Source organism: Ixodes scapularis, unplaced genomic scaffold (genome assembly GCF_016920785.2).
Source record: "Ixodes scapularis isolate PalLabHiFi unplaced genomic scaffold, ASM1692078v2 PGA_scaffold2__306_contigs__length_199485367, whole genome shotgun sequence".
Taxonomy (NCBI): Eukaryota; Metazoa; Arthropoda; class Arachnida; order Ixodida; family Ixodidae; genus Ixodes; species Ixodes scapularis.
In genome coordinates, this window is record NW_024609857.1 from 5,693,986 (window position 1) to 5,714,682 (window position 20,697).

A 20,697-nucleotide genomic window follows, 5' to 3' on the forward strand; every position below is an offset into this window, starting at 1 on the left:
TTCTGTATAAACAATTACCCCCTCCCGGTGCGAGGACACAAAGTACATACAATATTCACGAGCTCCACGCCAGTAGCAACGTTTTTCCCTCTCTAATTTAAAAGTAAAAACGACAACAACAGAATAGTTTCAAAACTCGTTGCCGGCCGCTTTTGCATGCATGCGACTGTTGCGGATTTGACGACAATGAATGGGTAGAAGAGGGAAAGGAGGATTGGCGCGCGTGATTGGTCTGTCCTCGTTGCGATGCGCTTGGTCGTGTTCATGTAAACCCAGCCTATCACAATTTAGGGCGATGTCTCGCCAACTTGTATGCCGTATGTCAAGAACACACTCTCAGAAGCGCCTGCATCTATTCTGGCCGGCGGTGCACTCGGAATACCAATCGCTGGTTTTTCAATCAGCTTAACCAATAAGAAGGGCAAAAGGTGTACCGCGCTTGGTCGTGCAGTTTCAGCGCCGGAAAGGCGCCACCCTTTCTGCCTCGGAGCGCGCATGCTTCTTGAGCATCACATATTGTCCTTCTCATTGGTTGAAGTGATGGAAAAATCAGTGATCGGAGTCACGAGTGCATCGCAGGCCAGTACACATGCAGGAGCTACTGCTCACCCAGCGCAACATTTCAATACTCTCTCTTTATGCAGACGAATTATATGAGTTGTATATATAGCGGATTATTTAATGCTGACACATTGCTCGTGTCTAATTAGGCAGCACGATTGGTGCACGACGAAGTGGGCATGGTGGGGGATGGTGACGATACAGGAATGTGTACAGTCAAGCCTCTTTATCAACCAGAATAGAGTGAATTCCATAGCCGTTGATTGAGCTGTGAGGTCTAAAGTGTCTCCGCGGTTCTTTGCTAAGGCGCCTTCCCTCGCAGGTGGTTATGGGCAACGAGACCTTCAGGCTGGGCACACTCAAGCTCGTCTCGGAGTCGGGCCAGGCGTCCAGCCACACGGGCACCATCGCGGGGGTCATCATCGCCGTCTTCGTCATCACACTCATCGTCGTCGGGGCCTTCTTCTACTACAAGCGGAGGCAACCGAACGAGAGGACTCCCGGATATTTACCGAGTACGACAACCTCAACGGCGAAAATGCCCGAAGATGAAGGAACTCTACAAAAAAATACGTCATAAAAAGAAGTGGTATCTTTTACGGCTGGAAAACTGGTTGTGCAAAGTCAGCATATTATGCGAAGAAGTCGCCTGCTCTTCTTATAGTCATACATGCTCATTGGATTTGTAGAATTTCGGATACAATGCTTGCCAATACAAAAAGGTTCGCTTCAAAGAATGCCGCTTTATTGGTCGGATCCCCAGTACAAGGACAGGTTACAGTGTTTGGGTGCTCTTTCTGCTATATTAGCCCCGAGAGCGAACACAAACGTCGCTGCGGTCGCCGCGCCCGGATTGGGTGAGGTGTACCGTGACGTCAGGGCGAGTACTCCGCTCCGCGATCTCGCATCGGCTCGCCTCCCAGCACCGGTTTCCTGGTTTGGCGTTGTGTGCCGCAAGCTCTTCGAGGAGCTGGACTTCGTTTACCCGGTGTACAGGACGTTGAGTTAGGCCGATATTGACGTGCTTCCGTACATTTTATAAGCCTGCTTGTCCATTTTAACTTTAAAATTGGGTTAGAAATCCCGAAAGCTATCGGTGGAGGCAATTCCGCCGATGAACCTCCGCGTCCGTCCACACGACACAAGGCAATCTTGCGAGGGGTCGGTGAAGCGGTGGCGCGAGTGTTTCAGACGCTGGAATTCTGTTCCTTGCACGTTCATGATTTAAGACGATATTACATCCCGCTTTCAAGGCATTTGAAGTGGCATTTATATCATGGGCCTTTGGGTGGTCGGCAAATTAGCTCGCGACCCTCTGCGCTGCCACTCTGCATGCGCTGGTTCGCAGATGTTTTAAAGGCCCTGCGTCTGATGATCTTGAAAGTGCTTTTGGAACAGGGTTGTTTTAAATAAATGTAGCTTCTTCGTGAATTAATTATATAGTTTACACACGGATGCAGGCTTATTTCTTAGAAGCTGCACAATTACTGGAAATTAGTTTGTATGGTAGCAGCAAAAACGGCCGAATTGCCCCCAGTTGTCTGCATATGTATTGGCCAAACTATGCACGGCAATAGTGCCGTAATATGGAATGTTTATACTTTTTCCTGGCATTCTTTATTCCAGCCTTGGGTATTCCGAAAATACACCGTTTAGTCTGAATTGTCATTTCCAATTAAAAGGGACACTGCTGCAGGTCCCCAAAAGCTTCCTCAGCCTCCAAACTCCCGAGAGCTGGACTCTCTGACATCAGAGGAAAACAGGAGTAAAACCAAGCATTCGAACGTCTGTCCAGTGGTAGATGCAGCACTATCAGCAGAAAATGTGGAACCTGTGAAGGGCGACAGTCTGCGGGAGAAAAGCTTCAGGTATTTTAGCTTCAGGACAATTCGATTTAAGTAAAATTTCAATTTTAGGGCTTAAGGGGCTAATAACTAGCTAGACACCTTCGCTTACGTTTGTTATGCATTACTTGAGGGTTGATATAAACAAGTCCACAGATACCACCCGTGTAGTCCATTGAAATACTATCCGAATCCAGCAAAGTTCAAATACGAGCAATGTATATCATAAATGTTCTTTGATTTTTTTTTTTTACTTTGCCCCTGCGCTTGGGCTGTCTTACTTGTAATTCTCTCTTCATGGCACAGGCTGTATTTAACATGTTGGTCGAACAGCATGCAGCTTTTCTGTTTCGGCGATCTTGTTTAAAAACAGAGATAAAAAAAAATAATATACATAACCTGCCAATTCATTCAGACCATCAGCAGCATTAATTGTGCGAGATGTAAATCTATAGTGATGGTCCTGCAATTGTGGCCATATATCTTTATTTTCATATACCAGCTGCGATTAATGCGTTGCCTGCCCTGTCAACCATGCTTAAAACGTTTGTTATAGTTTCGCCTGTTGCTAGAGGTCATACCTCAATAAAGGCACATATAAAAATTTCCACTTCCTACGAAAAACACGCCAAAAAAAATAAATAGAAACGAGCGCGCCGTCAGCTACCGTCGTCACAGTCTCCACATGGCGAGCGTGCCGAGTCGGGGAAAAATTCTCTCCTCGCCGTGACGTCACCCCGGTTCGCCGTAAGGGGGCGCCACGCGAACTTCTCGGGGCTAATATACTCTTTCTATAAATTCGGCTTATAATGATGATGATGGAAACATAATTTATTTACTTGAGCACGGATACACTAGCTGCAGAACTTTCCAGTGGCATAGTTTCCACCTCCCGGATTGCTCTTGGACTATACTTTGTTTCGTCACATGTCCGAGCGAAGTCCAAGGCACGAACGCACACAACCATGCACACATAAATTAAAAGCGCAAGTAACTGGGCCTTCGGTGCACATGATTGGTTCAAGGCGTACAGAAACTCGGCAAACACCATGACGTTGCGTTTTAAACGCTGTTTGATCGGTTCCTTCGGCATGGTAACGTCGACCTTCTCGACGCGTGTGTCAACGCAACGGGGTTTTTGTCTACTTTAGCCTGGCGGAACGGCATGCGAACTGCGATGAAAATAGTGTTGGGTAAAGTATATCTGAAAGGTACTTGGAGTAAAGCACAAAGTAAATGAGAGCTCTCATGTACTTTAAGTAAAATAGTAAGTACACCGGTGCAATGCACTTGGAGTATTTATTGCTGAAGAGAAGGACACGAAGTTGACAATTCTCTTCGTGTCCTTTTTTATTCTTAAAAATATTTGAGGTAAAATGCTATAAATACAATTACTTTTCAATTTAGGTAAAAGTACCTTTTTAAAGCCGTCTTTCATCATGCCCTTTCATTTCGCTATGTATTTTTTTTTATCTGATATGCATTGCCACAGGGGTAGTGGGGGTGCATCAGATTTTTTTTCTGAAATGCGGCGAATATAGGATAAAGTGGCCACAGAGTAGCTATTAATTCGAAAGCATTAACTGTCCAATGGAGCGAGCCGACATCATCACCTTTAGAGCCGCACCCAACGGTGCCTAAACTCTTTTCTCCAAGTGAAGCCGCGATCTGATGTCTCCCAGCCTTTTTAAACCGCGCGAAAAGCATAGCCAAACGGCAGCTAGTTTCCCCGCTCCTAATGGAGCGCAGTGAAGCTGAAATTTCGGCCTCCGTCCCAACGGCTGGCGAGCGTCATAGTTTCAAGGAACGAGGGCACACTCAAGCCGCTGCGCGTCGGTTTCAACGACCGCCACCCCATGGCGCTGTGTGTCGGCGCCGCCAGCGCGCCGGTAAAATGAAGCGTCCTCTCTGCCGAGCGAGGCAGCGGCGAGATGAGCGCGGCGAGGAGAGTGCGCGCTCGGCCGTCCACGCCAATACGCCGCAGACGAAATAAGGGAGCGGAAGTACGGCAGGCATGCTTTCGCATTCACAACTCATAAGAAGTGCTTGGGCGTACCTCCAGCCTTTTTTTTTTTACTCACGCTGACGAACTATTTAACGCGATTGACTTATAACCCACACCTATTTGAATAGGTCTTATAGGAAGTATTCACTGGCGGCCATAGCTGTGTGCGCGACTGCTGAGCGCGTGCTGACGGCGAGCTTCCGCAGTTCTTTGGCAACGTGCATTCCGCACCATCAAGATTGCCGGTCTTAACAGCCTATTAATGTGAGCTCGCTTTGAGCATGCGCTCTACAGGGCAACCACAAACATGGCGTCCTGTAAATGCTCCCTATAGTCGCCATTACTTCACTCGCAGAAATCAACCTATAACGTCTCGAAAGACGATAAGCGTTTTCAGATGGCGATACGCTTTTCTGTTGTTGTCAGAGGTTGGCGCATTTTTATACTGTGCCTCAGGAATCTGCGTATAGTACTCCGAAAGCGAAAGACGCGAGCAAGGGGGGGGGGGGGGGGGGAGGCGCGAGGGGGAAGAGGGGGGAGGGGGATGAGGAAGGTACTCGGAACGCGAAAGACATGAGGAGGGGGGGGGGGGATGAGGAAGCCTCCCAGAGTCTTCCTCATCCTCCGCCCCCTCCTCTCTTCCTCTGACATCTCAATTCGACACCACTTGCACTGGCTTGCACCCAAGAGGGCTGCAAAACTGGCGATGCGTCGTCTGCTTGCTTTTCTGGTGAGACTAAAGTATTCCTTCCACTACTTCTTCAGAGTTCGCAATGCATCAAATTGTAATGCAAATTTAGCAAGACCAAATTTGGGGAAGGTACTTTGAAGTCAGGAGGTGTACTTTCCTCGGAAAGAACCAGAAAAAATACTTGTAATCCGTTACTTTTTCAAGTAATGTTGTAACTGCCACGTTACTTTCTTTCGGAGGTAATTTGTAATGCAATTTTGATGGAAAATATTGTTAATCGATTACTTTAATTACTTGTCGCTTTTTAAAAATATAAGCAGAATACAGTAACTGGAGCAGTACGAGCAGAACATTCAGCAGCTTAAAGAGAGCAAGTTCAACAAAATAGAAACCATCTGGGAAGGGGAGAATAGCCGAAATTGAAACACGATTTTTTGTACGACCGTTCACTAGAACCACTAGAAAAACGGGCAACGCATGTACAAATATACGACAGACAAAGATCAAATAAGACAACGCCGTGTAGGTCTCCGTCGCCTTCCATCGTGTTTTTCTTCTTCTCCCGTGCAGGAGAAAAATCTTCGCGTCTATTTGTTTTCATCTTTTACACCGTTTCACCCTTTCCAACTTCTTCAACGTTTCCCGCCACCTCCACAGACATCAAACGCGGGTCCGTACCCTCTCGATTCGCGGGTTCACAACTCGCGTAACAGACGATGTAGCCTCGAACGAGGGGGTCGAATATTCTCTTTTGTCTGTGGAGTGACAAAAATAAAAAAAAAATTTTTTTCGAACGGAAAAGAAGAAAGATTTTTGCGGAGCTGTAGGAAACGAGGTCAATCTCTTTTTATGTACAGTTTCTGTGGAATGTCCGTTTTTTTTTTTTTTTTTGAGCTGGGACTGGGAGTGGAAAGCCCCAGGGAAGCCACAGTGCGTGACAAAGGCCATTCAGGGCGAAGTTTGAGGAAGCAGAATGTAGATTTGTGAGTCCTTCGTTCAAACTCACGCACACACACACATAAATCCTGCGTAGGGTACCTACTCGCAGCCCGTAGGAGAACCAGAACTGAAGAATGCCTAAAGCGGATGCAAAATATAACAAAGGCAGTTGAAATATTTCCCCATTTCCCCTACATAATCTTTGTGACAAGCAATGTTTCGAGTTGAGAAGTGGTCGGGGCGATCTCTTCCGCTAATGGATACTACACATGATCCGTTTAATATCCTGGAGATGCTGCTCTTTTGTATAACATGTGAGCTCATCCACATGTAAATAAAAAAATGAGCGACGCAAACTTTGAGCGACAACCCTTGCTCAAGCTTAATAAGATCTAGAACCCCCTCCGTTCTCCCGCCCCCCCCCCCCCCCCCCCCCCCTACGCCCCACACACACACACACACTGGCGAAAGCCCAAATCATTAAACGTCTTCAAACGAATTCTATGCTCGTGTCCTCATTGTGAAGGTGCAACGACCACGAAGAGGGAGCCAGTTTTTCTTCTTCAATACTTGTGCAAATGTGAAATATAGGTTGGAAGAAGTACATTGCTATGAGCGCTAAAGATGTGTCTTCATACAATAAAGTAATAAAAAAAGTAACGATTACTTCTTTAGGTAATGTCCAATTACTTTTGCCGTCGAGTAATCAAGTAATCTAATCGAATACTTTTTAGCCAAGAGTAATAGTAATTGTAATCGATTACTTTTTTTTAGTAACGTGTACAAGACTGCCAGTGACCAAGAAACTCCCTTGTTAGACTGTAATTTCGAGAACAAAACCGAGCGTTTTTTTTTTTTTCAATCTCTCCTTCGCAAAACCTGAAAACGTAGCTGGGCGGTAGCAGTCCCGCCCAGTGACGATATTTGAATGCGGCTCATAGATTGGACCCGAGCATTGCGTCGGCACTCGATTTGGGCTCGTGATAATTTATAGCCTGAGAAGCATTCGGGTAGTGTCCCGTGTCCAATCGCTGCAATGACGACAACAGCCGAACCATAACAATGTCTGGAACAAAGCGCGTGTCCTGTGCCTTGCCAACCCCAGCGCATGGCTATGATCAACATTGGCGGCATATAATCGGCTCCAGATCACGTGGCCACTCGTTCTGGCAGCGAGTTGAGGGGGTGAACTCTGCTTGTTTTTCTTTATTTTTTTTCTGCGACTTCGATTGCGTGTGGTGAAAAACGAATGGGTATTTCACAGGTCATTAACGCCAGGGATCCGCTCTAAGCGGTATTTCCGCAAAACACAAAACTCGTTGCATCGCCCCTTTAAATACGATATTTTATTTTTACAAGGACTACCATAATACGGGCGTATGAGAAATGAAAAGTAATGTTGCAGGACAATTTTGAAAAAAATATCGTAATTGTTTCTATTGTTTTCTGGATGACTGTACGGAAAAAGTAACGGGAAAGTAATTCGTAACGTACCGAGTAAAGTAATCCGTTACTTTTCAGCGAGAGTCATCTGTAACGGTAATCCATTAAATCTCAGGCTCGGTAATTTGTAATTGTAATCCATTACATTTTTCAAGTAATGAGCACAATTCTGTCGAGCACTTCCAGCCGCTCGATGAAAATGAGAAAAGTCGGTGAATATACTGCGCATGTTGCATGTCTGGAATAGAGCTGAAACTGTATGAGCGCCTGAAACCCTCGCTCGTGGTTGCGTTGAATGTGTGCCATAGTTTCGAGATACTCAAAGACGTTTATTTAGCGTCTTCCTTAAGCGTTTGTTTTTCGCTATCATGGTATGAATTTTCTGCGAATATCGAACCAGTCATATCAGCTGCAATCTGAAATTCATCATCTGGATTTTGCGCTTTTAAAGCTGTGGGAGGAAGTGGCTTCGGCTGAGTTAAAGTGCTTCCACAGATGCTGTAAAGTGAAGATAGGAGCAAGGAATGAGACGTGATGCAACCATTTTTGTTCCTTCGGTTTTTGCGTTCCAATTGGGCTCGCGTGCGCGACGGGTAAATAACCCAGAGAGGCAGGAGGGTTGCTATATAATTTCCTTAAAACCAAACCCATCTAAACGAACAGAAAACGTGGACGTCAGTCGGACAGCAGGGATTGCAGTTAATGTCTCGCGCTTTTCTGCTTGTTGTTTCGATCCTCGCGCATCCCCCGAGCCTCTCCTTTACCTCGACTTCACGTTGCCGATTTCTGAGGCATGCAGGGACTTCGGAGAATGTTCTTTTGGTAAAGGGAACGCGCCGCCACAGACTCCCCCTCTAGTAAGAATGCGAATGTTATGACCATTACGCCACTTGCTGATGGAATCGTGTGGGAGATGAACAGCGACGGTTAACCGCCTGTGTTTTAACATCTGCGATGCCTAGACGCGCTGGGAAATATACACGTCGTCCAGAACGTGTTCGTGTATGCGATTGTTTTGCATTCAAGGAGTCGCGGTGAAATCGGCCGGGAGGAAATGGAAGGTGTAGTTGGTTTGGTGGGATCGGCGTTGTTGCTGACGGTGTTTCTGGTTGGCGTGTAACCTTTGGAAATGTAGTTGGTGAACCACTGTCCAAATGAGCCGACCTCACACGATCCGACGCAGCAACCTCCTGCAGTCCTCGGATGCCCAATGTCATTGTTTTTGACCCTCGCCGCAGTACCTTGTACGGGCCGTCGTAGGGCGGTTGGAGAGGCTTTTGTACAGCGTCATGTCGCAAGAAAACACAAGTTCCAGTCTTCAATTCGTCGCTGATGAAAGTGGGCTGGCCACGGCTTAAGCGAGGTGCTGTGATGCGGAGCTGCTTAGTGGCCTCTCGGAGTTTGGTGGCGAAGCTTACGGGATCCTGACAGGTTTAGCATGGAGTTGACGTAAGGAATTCACCTGGGAGCCGAAGGGTGCCAAATACACCTCAAGGAGCTCTCGACCGAACGCACTATATCGCTGTTCTGTGGGTGTCAGCTTCCGAGAGAAAGAAAGCGGCTGCCAGTGTCCGTTCACATTTTGCTGAATCACCGCACCAACACTGAAGCTTTGGTGACAACTGAGAGTGGGCTCCTTCCTTTGGGTGAGAAAGCATGGTGTTGGTCGCAAGGAGCTGTCGGACTTGTTCAAATGCCGATGTGGTGCCTACATCCCTTGTGAGCTCGATTGCTAAGCTCGTCTTGCCGGAAAGCATACTGTGTAGCGGCGCAAGCTTGGTGGCGCAGCCCGGCAGAAAACGGCGGTAAATGTTTACCAACCCCAAAAACCCCTGGAGTTGCTTCTCGGTCGACGACTTCGCCCGGGGTTGCTTCTTGGTCAACGATGGCCTGCAGCTTTATTGAAAGGTGCGGTCGTGTATCACTACTGCGTGAGCACGTTAAAGATCCCAGGTTAGCAGTCGTACTGCAAAGGCGAAATTGCTCATCTACAGTGTAAACCAGAGTCGCCCCTACTGGCAGACCGACCTTACGCTGTATAAATCACTAAAACGTCGTTTGACTTTTTTGAACGTTCACTCTGTCAACGCTTGTGACCTTGTCGATAAAATTTCAGAGTGTTTTTCTTCTCCCCACTGGTGACAGTGAATCGATATCAGTATTTAACAATTTTAGAAACAGTAAAAGTAACGCCGTGCATGGCATTCAGATCGAGCCTGTAAATCATGTAAAGCCTGTATCGTCCCTTGTTTGACCCACATTTAGAACCTCGCCCTTCGTGACGGGGACCCTAAAAGAATGCAAATGGCCAAGGTGTCCGTGCTCCACAGGGCAGGGGATAAGAACAACCTGGGTAAACACAGGACTGTGTCTGTACTGCCCGTATTTTCTAAAGGATTAGAAAGTATTTTGCACATAAGACTATATGCTTTCTGTGAAAAAAAACTCAAATATTACCCCTTGTCATATTGGCTTCCAAAAGGGGTACTCGACCGAGTTGGCGCTACTAAAACAAAAAGAAATGATACTAACCAACATCAAAAACAAACATTAGGAATAAATACCGTAATATCTTACCATCCTCGTTAATGCTGCTCATATATCACGCCCTGTTCTCTTATTTCGATTACTGTTTTCAGGTTTGGGGTACCACTAAGAAAACGAAGGTTCAGAGACTTTAAAGGATGCAAAAGATGGCAATACGAATAAATATGTTATGTAGCGTATGATCACTCCACCAAATCTTTGTTTAAAAAGATTGACACTTCAAAAACCATGAATTAGTAAAGTTAAAGGCTTTTCATGTCATAAAAGATAATTAAACAACCCTAAGAGCGTTTTCAATTCAGTTTCAGGTTTGGAGTAGCGAGTCGCGGAACGCAACATATAGCACTCGTCGTTCTCGAAACTGGGCCGCACCGCGCTCCGAAACCAATTAGGGTAACCAGAAACTGGCTTTTGCTCTCTTAAGAATTTTGAATAACCTTGAAGCGAAGGGAATTTCCGTGCCAAACACAAGCAAAAAGGAAATTCGTGGCATATTTGAGTGATCCATTGAATTGGTGTTGTCATTCGTTTCGACTGTATAAACACAGTTGCGTATATGTTTTTGAAAGTCAATGTACTCTACATTGTTGTGTGCTCATTATTAAACTCTCCGAAGAAGCGTGTGTAACTCTGAATTATGTTTAGGTTGTTTAACACTTTGCACCGTATATAATTGACACCACTGTACTGTATAAAGACTCAATTACCTGTCTTTATATATTTTAAATTGTTCATCAACACATCTGTTCAGTTTCTTCTTCGGATTTAGAGAAGAGGCGGGGGGGGGGGGGGGGAGGGGCAAGGGAGGGGGGGGGGCTTTGTCAAGTAGCGACATGCTGCTTTTTTTTTTTGTTATTTTCCTGCTTTCCCCTTTTAGATAAAAAGGAAATAAAATTGATTGATTGTTCGATTGTTTATAAAGGTCTTCCGCCATTTTCGCCAGTGCGGTTGTCGTCCTCGACGAATTTTTCGGGAGTCCTCTTGTTCGGTGGCCTGCGCTTGTAGTAGAAGAAGGCCCCGTCGAGGATGAGCGTGATCACGATAATGGTGATGACGACACCTGCGATGGTACCCAAGTGGCACGAATCCTGGACCGAGACGAGTTTAAACGTGCCCAGCCTGAAGGTCTTGTTGCCCATAACCACCTGCGAGGGAAGGCGCCTTAGCAAACAACCGCGGAGACAATAGAGCACACAGCTAGGGAATTTACTGCATTCACGGTGATCAAGAGGCTTGCACGTCCACCACCCTTCACCGTCACCAGCCCCAACCATGGCCACTTCGTCGTGCAACAATCGTGCTGCCTAATTAGACACGAGCAATGTGTCAGCATTAAATAAAACGCTACATATAACTCATATAGACGCTTTGCAGCAGCTGTGCATGGGCGCCACCATAACTGACCTTCAGTTTTTGTTTGCTCTTATTGAATTTTCTTCAATTCATCATTACCATAGCAGGCCAGGTTATGGCCATCTTAAATTTTATTGCATCCTTCTACCCAGCATTGGCCTTTCTGGAGGCTCGTCAACACCCGTTTCAGTCGCTCGGCATCTCCATAAGAAAGAAGAAGATCAGCAATGGCGGCTGTAATCTGGCGCGTGTGTAAAGCGTCTATAACCCGTTTCCATAAAGCGAGACATTGAAATGTCGAGCTTGCTGAGCAGTAGCTCCTGCATGTGCACTGGCCCGCGATGCACTCCTAGCTCCGATCACTAATCTTTCCATCATTTCAATCAATGAGAAGGACAATATGTGATGCTCAAGAAGCATGCGCGCTCAGAGCCAGAAAGGGTGGCGTTCTTTCGGTCGCTCAAACTGCACGACCAAACGTGGTACACCTTTTGCCCTTCTCACTGGTTAAGTTGATTGAAAGACCAGCGAATGGTGTTTCGAGTGCGCCGCGGGCCAAAATACATGAAGGCGCTTCGGAGAGTGTGTTCTTGACATACGGCATACAAGTGGCGAGACATCGGCCGAAATTGTAATAGGCTAGGTTTGCATGAATACAACCAAGCGCATCGCAACGAGGACAGACCAATCCCGCGCTCCCAATCCTCCTTTCACTCTTCTACCCATTCATTGTCGTCAAATCCGCAACAGTCGCATGCATCCAAAAACGGCAAGCCGTACAAATGAAAAAGGAAAGCAACCAATTTCGAAACTATTTCGTTGTTGTCGTTTTTACTTTTAAAGAAGAAAGGGGAGACTTTTTTCCTACTGGGGTGCAGCTCGTGAATATTGTATGCACTTTGTGTCCTCGCACAAGGATCGGGTACTACTTTCTCTATACAAAACGCGAGAAAAAGAACAACAACAATAACAACAACGCTTTACACAAGTCTGTATTTAAAGAAGTTAGGTGGGTGGAGGACTTCCCAAAAGTGGGCTTGCAAGACATTCGTGCAAACATATTCTACCGCAGAGACGTGGCAGGCACAGTCCAGTGACGGGTTAAAAAGGGGGAAAAGGTATTAGGAGAAATTCAGCGGAAGGAACAAGGGATCAAGGTCATGGTGAACGATTACAGCGACTTACATCTACGGTATGGGCGGCGTCTTCGCTCTCTTCATGGACTTTGTAGGAGCACACAATGGTGGTCGACGTAATATTTATCACCTTGCACGCCTGATCCACCTCGTCTATCTTTACGCTAAACTCGTCGTCGTGCTCCAGCACTTTGAAGTTGTGGCCCTGGAAAAGAAAGCTAAATGTTAGAACCATCTCATAGAAAAAGACCGAGCATTTCGGAAAGACACTCACTATGGGGAGGGGGCCCGTCACTGTAGTGCAGCCGGCAAAATTGAGGGGGCCCCATCATGCACTGCGGTTTTCCGCGGCGGCGCAGCGTGATGTCACCGCCGGTGCACCGTGGCCAATGGGATGACGTGGCCCGCTGCTTGTAGGATTGCGCTAAGTGTAGGAATGCGTTCGCATTCCTACACGTAAATCGGCTTAAGCGTCTCCTCCGAATTTTTCTAAGTTCCTTTTTTTTTTTAATACCGCCACTTTTACGTGAAACACCCTGCATATACAATGCCAATGGTGATAAGTGAAATTTTCGGCTCATTCCGTTCAAGAAAAGAAAAATGAATGCATACTGTAAACGACTCAATTTTTGCGACGACCTCATTTTTGCGAACTTTTCTAATCGCCTGTAATTCCCGAAAAGAAATATAGATACCGCGAACAATTCGAAAAAAATGTTGACACTTACGGAAGCTACATTGAGAGACTGTGCTTCCTTGAGCAACACTCTAAGAACGAAAAAAAAACATGCCTGCAAAGGCTCTCACGTGATCATTACATATGTTATTTTATTTATCGGCTCTAAGGAGCTAAAACAAAACATTCGAAATATTTGAAAGAAAATTACGTACTGGGCCGGAATTCATGGTCATTCAATTCGCGGTCATTGTGGGTTTTAATTTTCGATTAGCAAAATTTAGAGCCAACGAATAATTCTAATTTTTCCGGCTTTGACCCATTCGTGACCATTCGAGCCCGCGAAATTCGAGTCATTTGCAGTATTCATAAAATCGCAAATGTACGTGATGTGTGGCTAGTTAAAAAAACACACACACAAACAAAGCCCTGTTTTTTACTATTTATATAGACAGCGCGTGACTGATACTTGAATGAACATTTGGAATGATTGATTGAGTGAGTGCCTTACCGAGTGTAAACGTTGATATTCTAGTAATTTCGGTCTTTTCAATGAGATGAATTATAGTGGCGAGGTGTCACTTTATCCAATGACAGCTTAGGAAACGCAGGACGTGGCCTAATATCATCACGTTCATAAAGAGGCACTGACACATCAAAATCATATTTTTTTTTATTATCCGAAACGATTGAAAACGATGCCGGGACATTACCCTCAAAATTTGAAATTTGGGAATTCAGTATTTGTGAAGTAAAAAAACAATTTCCAAATGCCGAATTCGAAGTTCCCGCGCGATCGGCGCCGGTGCCTTGACGTCAAAATTGCGAAGTCCTGAGAGTCCACTTTCTTTCACCACTCCCTGCTGTTGCCATGGCGACCCAAAGCGAGGAGAAAAGGAGCGGGCGCCGGCGTTGCGGCGGACCGGTTTTGAGCGGTGTCGCCTGTTTTCCGTTGGAGGATACAAATCCAGGAGACGGCACCACAACGAACTCCCGATTTTTGGTATTTCAAAAAGAAGGGCCGTAGTGCGTTCGTCATTGCGTTAAAAAAATGTTTTAGGATTGCCGTAAATAAATGTTATAGAGATGTCGCCTACAAAGCTTCTAGATTTCATGATTCTTGACGTCATCGATCAAAAGAAGCGAGGAGGCGAGAGGCGGGAAAATCAAACGCCAAAAATAAAAAGGCGCGCGCGCGCGCGGGAAAAATTTTTTTCGCGATGCGTTTTTTTTTTTGCGTGTCTATGACAGAGCTGGCAGTAATGCAATTACTGTAATGAAATTACAGTAATTTAATTACTTGTTCCAGTAATTAGTAATGTAATTCATTACTTTTTGTAGCAGGTAATTTAGTAATGTAATGAATTACTCCAGCGACGGTAATTGTAATTAAATTACCTAATTACTTTTTCGCACCAGGCATATTTTTTGTGTCCACAATACACAAGTGCGCTTTTCTTTTTATTTTACTTTTTCTTTTTCCTCTACACCTTTCCGAAAAACGCTCTTTGGCCGCCGCTATGTTGCTGATGCTAATGCGGCTGGTGCGACTCTCGCGCCCGCTATCAGCTAGACATTTTCTGCCACTCTCTTGAACTCTGAAAACCCGCTCAGCGCGATTCTCTACCTATGTTTTTCGGTTTTGCATTCGACGTTTTCTGGCCCCTCTTGAAAGTTTCCGCTTACGTTTTCTGATGCATACTGCGTACCCTCTCTCTGTTATCTTTCACTGTGAGAAATAGGGCTGGTAAGTGCCTTCCATTCGAGCTTTTCTGCTCGACATTCTCGGGAAACGAGGGAGGGGAAGTAGGTCGAACTAAGGCCCCTGGTGGAACGGCCCTCGACGCGATTTTGCGAACAATGACAATTGTTCTCCCCCCCTCCCAAAGATAATCCGCGTAGGGTCCTCAGTCATCTCCAAAAATAGTTGTCCGGGTTGGGGTGGGAAACGGGTCAGTCGCGTGCGTTCCTCTGTCCATCTGTAAACATGCAACAGAGAGTTCTAGCTGTGTGCCATGAACTGTGTAAATAATGTAAATAAAGTTATCTGTAAAAGGAAGTTATCAATAGCTCCTTTATATTTAAAAGTATACAAAAGTAATGCGAAAGTAATGTCATTACTTTTAAAAGTAATTTGTAATGGTAATTAATTACTTTCTGGCTGTGGTAATTTGTAATGTAATTTAATTACATTTCAGCAAATTTCAGCAAAGTAATTAGTAATGTAATTTAATTACAAAATATGAGTAATTTGGCCAGCTCTGGTCTATGACTGCAACTTGCATCGTTTTAGACAATGAAAATAAATACGACCTTTGGGGTGTCAGGGCCCCTTTAACGCTAGACATTATTTGGCCAGGCGATCGGCATTTCGTGCAGCCCAGATAAAAGCGTGGCCGCGAGACTCGACACTGGTTGGTGTACGGGTGGAAGACGAGGAATGAGGTGCTCGACGCAGATTGGGTAACGGGGAGGTCACGTGACCTAAGGGGTGGGCGAGGAGGAGCTCTACCACCTGTGCACACCGAGGAAGAGGAGCTCGAGAGCATGGAAGGCGCAAGAAGATAGCCGGAGTTATCAGCCCGATTAGCGGCAGTATCGCCTCATTCTAGAAAACACTATCAAGTGTACGCATGGTACGCGTTACACTATCAGACGAATAGCGCATAGCGCAATGGACGTAGGCGTCTTGCGCAAGGAAACTCAGAGTATCGCTTAACGTTTGTGATGCCAGAACGTGTCATGTATGCAACGCAATTGCTCAGCAGCTTTGCCAGAACTTTTTCTTTTTGCTTTGTTATTTCTTTTTTCTTGCATTCTTTTCACTTATTATCAAAACGTCCTTAGCGAAGGAGAGGTAATAAGAGGCTCGGAATTCGTCATAGCCTGCGTATCTAATGATGTCAGTGACTGCAAGTGTGATATGGAAAAAAAAAAAAGAAAAAGAAACGTGGTATCAATTGTTGCACAAAGTTTGGCAGAGACGCTTAAGACTGCTTACGTGTAGGAATGCCAAAGCATTCCTACAATCAGCGCGCCCCGTTTTCCTTTAGCACACGGCGCTCCGGGGGCGACATCGCGCTCTCTCACTGCTCAGGCGCGGCGAACCCTTCCGGCTTCACGAAGGCTTCCGCGACGAGGCATCTGCGTTGCTGAGGTTTTCTTTGTGTTTTATTGGGGATAGGAATTTAGGTGCCGTTTTTCTGCTACAGACGGCTACAGAAAACGGTTACGGAAAACGCCGGCTTCGCTCCATCGGATCGTTAATCCTGTCGCAATAATATTAATAAATATGGCTTAGCAGTGACGCAGCTCCTGAAATCCAGTTGTAACAAGTAAGCTACAGTGTTACCGAAACTAACCAAAATTGCATCTGCCAAGCTGGCAGCTGGCGACTAACTGACAAGCTGCTTCGCTTCCATGCAGTTTGAACAGTCACGAGAAAAGTTAGACGGCTGCCCCCCCCCCCCCCCCCCCCTTCTTGTCAATTGCATTAGGCTTCAATTGTGTCCCTTTAAATGCGTGTCATGTAGCAGCAAAGACCTTTCCGGAAATATGTGAGGATCCCAGCGTCTGCTTCACGCGTTGTGACGTTCAGATGTACGGCACGTGAAATAATCCAAAAAGCGAAGTTGAGGTTGAGGTTTCACAACGCAGAGAAGGCGAAAATAAAAGCAAAACAGAGCATGTGATGACCTTCTTTTGCGTTCGATCTCATTTTTGCGTGTCTTCCGAGCTCTTAATGATAAGAAAGAATCCATTGTGCCGCTACCAGGATAAGCGAAGCGTTCGAGCCTGCACGAGTGTACATCCGGAGAGCCCCACAATTCCCCTCGCTGCAAGGTCTCCAGGGATGTGCCGGGGATGTGTATCGGCGGTGTTGTGGGTGTCTTTGCGCGGGGTGGTGAGCCGGTGAAATCATAATCCCTACCCTGATAAGTACGGTGGGGTCGTCGTCGCGCACGTCGAGCCCGCCCGGCGGCAAGAGGTAGAACTTGGGCGAGGGCCTGTACGCGAACTCCATGCCGGCGGCCCTCTCGGGCAGTCGGAGCCCGTCCATCTGGAAGTGCACCTGCACCCAGATCGGGTCCCTGCGGTTCTGCAGCTCGTCCTTGGGGATGACCGAGGAGTCGAACAGCGAGGCCACGGGACACGCCAGGCTGTGGCCGTCGTCCGCCGGCACGCACTCCTGGCAAGGAGACATTGCAGAGTGTTTCCAACTGCCCTATCCATTAGGGTCACGCCCCGTCTGGCACCCGATGCGTGCAAGCACGTGCAGCGTGCGCGTGAACATAGCCTCGGCAAGCTTGCAATGGAACGGGCTTTCGAGCACAAGCAGAGACATGGCGGCGGCCAGTCGCTGCGCTTGCAATCGTCTATACAAACTGCGACTAGAGCATTGATCGTCTGCAAACGCCTCTGACTTTCTGTCCTCTTTTCCCCTTTTCACGCGACAACGTAACGCACGCGCACTAGCAATTCATTTGCCCAGAAGGCGTCCGCCATTACATTGCGAGGTATTTTTATGGTTTCAGTTGCTCGCTCTTGGAAATCTAGCAGTTACGACCCTCGACTACGACCACGACGCGAGACGGATTGAAAAAGAACGGAACGTATGGGAAGTTCAGTCAAGGAAATTCGTAAAAACAAAAAGAAAAGAACGAATGTTGCTTTTATCACTTACTCATTACCCCCCCCCCCCCCCCCCCCCCCTTTTTTTTTCGCAAATTAGTCGAGACGCAACAAACAGTTTTGTGTCGTGCGTTGTGGGGATTCCTGCGGTCTCCCATCTCTGATGACTGTGATAACGGTGGCGGGTCGGAGCGCTCGGCAGCCTTCGCCGTAAGATCCGACCTGTTCTTGAGGCGGGGGGCCTCCTGGCTTGGGGGGCTCTCCTGTCACTCTCTGCCGGGGGGACCTCTTTCCGTCCCCCCGCTCGGATGCGAATCACAGCTGACAGGCGATGAGGCGTTTGCCTCGACTTTTCCCGCTTTCGGGAGGGGAACTCGTCCGGCGACCGCGAAAGAGATAGGACGTGTGTCAGCGACTTCTCCGATGCTTCCCGGTATTGGCTCCCCGGTATTGGCGTCTGGCAGGTAAGGACCTTTTCTTACCTTGCCGGCGCGGGGGGCATTTTGGATGGGGACATGGTAGTTCATTTAGAAGAGTGTTGTAATAAATGCTCTTGGACTTTGTCCTTACTGTGGTACGTGTGTGCCTTCTCTTCCGCTATATTCGAGAGTGAGACAAGGTATAGTCGATCATTGGCACCGACGGAGGTAATTAATCGAACCGACCCGCAGTAATGTAGCCATAAACGTCGTCTATATTGCCGCGGACATGAGGGGACCGCGGTACTAGGTTTCACGTCTCCTTTGAGATATCGCCGTTGTTGAGACAACCCTTTGGTTACTCTTTCGGTACCAGTGTTGGTAGTTAGCAATATCTCACAGCGTATAGCCATTACCGGTCGTGGAGCACGCGTCGTCGTGTGTGGAATATTACTCATCCCGAAAAGTGCAGATTCTTCATTATGCGGTTTAATCTTATCTATCTTAATTGGGCTCCCTTATTGCTGCGAAACAATTGTGGAGATATCGCAATATCTGTTACAAGAACAAATTTTGTAGAGTCCGGAAAGGTCCAGTGTCATGAAACTCTCCGAAGATGGGTTCGACCTTCAATGCTGGACGAGGCTGAGATGGAAAGAAAAACGACCTGATTGAAGCCCTTCCCCTCGTGTTTCTGAAGCAACAAAAAGGCGGTGACGCTGTCTGGAATTGCGTTCGTTAAAAAACAATGAGTTCATCCACACATAAACTGATGAACACTGTAGGGAAAATGCTTATACGTCTCAGTGCTTGCCTCAATTTTATAGCGCCAGTATCCTGCTTTCAATTTCCCAATAAAGAATTAAATTTAAGATATACTAGAACGACTTCGGGGTACTGTATGTTCTGCTCAACTGTACAGAGACAATGTGCACAATACTGATTTAAAGAAAAATTGTTTTAGGGGCGAAGCTCCTTAAAAAGGTATCCACACGAAGGAGAAATCCGCTCCTTTCCTCCGCGGAGCGCGCATCACGTGACACATACGTAATCCCTTTTTGACGCCTCGTGGCGCCGTTCTCTCGTTCTCCTCCGTGGCGGAGGCGCGGAGGCTTCGTACTCTTGGCATGAGAACTCCGCAGGTGCACGCGGCGGAGCCGGGGACGGAGGTTCCCGGGTTGTTGACGTCACGAGATCCGTCCGCGGAGTTCTCCTTCGTGTGGATACCCCTTAAGCGGTATCCACATGAAGGAGAACTCCGCGGACGGATGTCGTGACGTCAACATCCCGGGAAACTCCGTCCCCGGCTCCGCCGCGTGCACCGGCGGAGCTTTCGTGCTGTCACCACAAAGCCTTCGCGCCTCCGCCACGGAGGAGAACGCGCCGCGAGGCGTCAAAAAGGAATGACGTATGTCTCACGTGATGCACGCTCCGCGGAGGAAAAGGGCGGATTTCTCCTTCGTGCGGATACCCCTTTAATGGTGTACTCACACGACGGAGATTTGCTCGCGAAATACCCGCGGCGAAGCGTACACGTCATCAGAATTTGAGGTCACGTGTTCTACGTGACGCGCTGCCTGCCTCCGCGGCGCTGCCGCGATCGCCCCGGAGAGGCTGTCAGCGAGTGACAGAAGCCCCGTTGGCCCCGTCGTACGGAGTGCGGAGAAAGATGGCGACCAACGGTCAAGTTGCCGACACCGCGCTCTCCGAGGAGGCATTTTTTACGTTATTTTTGATGGTTGAAGAGAACGAATGCTTGTGGAGAATCGACCATGAGGGGTATAAGAACGTCCACAACAAAGACCGTATTTGGAAGGAAATATGCAGACGGCTGCAGGAAAGGTTTCCGAACCTGAATGCCCTGAAACCAGGTACGTAGAATAGAACCACGTGTAAACGCTCGTTCTCGCACGAACATCGCGGCTGTCGCTCTTTGAATATGCATTAGTTTTAATTAAAATGTATCGGCCGTGTACAGCGGCAATATTCTATTGCTTCAATACAGCTCGCTCATCCGTAACAGCCCGCTATTGCTCGAGCCGTCAGTGCGCGTTTCTTTTTGTAGTATTTCTCAAAAGTTTGGAGCAAACCCCTCTAGTCTCCGGAACGGCTCGCCTCCGTACGAGGATCCTGTCACCGTCGGCGTTTGTTATCGAGGTGCGAGTGACGCAGGACTAGCGTTCCCGCAGCCGTACTACGAGAGCGAGCCCTCGTAGTACGGCTTCGAAGACTCTACTCCTGCGTCGCTCGCAGGTGTCCACGCTCGCGTGGGCTACCAACTTCTGACAAGTCCTTTAGATCTTCGAATCGGTGTAAAGAACCAAAGCTTACAACGTGGGTATATGTTACTAATACACACGCTGATTACTTTGGAAGTCACCCACTCATGTTGACAGTGCGACCGTTTCGGCATGAATAAACTTAAATTATAATCAACTATCAGTCCCATCT

The 20,697-nt window shown here is 47.2% G+C and overlaps 1 protein-coding gene and 1 pseudogene across 1 annotated transcript in view; one reads left to right on the forward strand and one right to left on the reverse strand.

The window, feature by feature from the left end:
- LOC115323028 overlaps positions 1 to 1,350 on the forward strand; it is a 40,583-nt pseudogene extending 39,233 nt beyond the window's left edge.
- Positions 1,351 to 10,895: 9,545 nt separating this feature from the next.
- Positions 10,896 to 20,697, reverse strand: part of LOC120838858 (plexin-B1-like) — a 48,505-nt gene continuing 38,703 nt past the window's right edge. The window contains exons 11-13 of the mRNA XM_042292153.1: positions 17,127 to 17,384; positions 12,569 to 12,724; positions 10,896 to 11,175 (exon numbers count right to left, since the gene is read on the reverse strand). Of these exons, the coding sequence (XP_042148087.1) occupies positions 10,945 to 11,175; positions 12,569 to 12,724; positions 17,127 to 17,384 (645 nt within the window). The 3' untranslated portion in view covers positions 10,896 to 10,944. The remainder of the gene's footprint in view (positions 11,176 to 12,568; positions 12,725 to 17,126; positions 17,385 to 20,697) is intronic.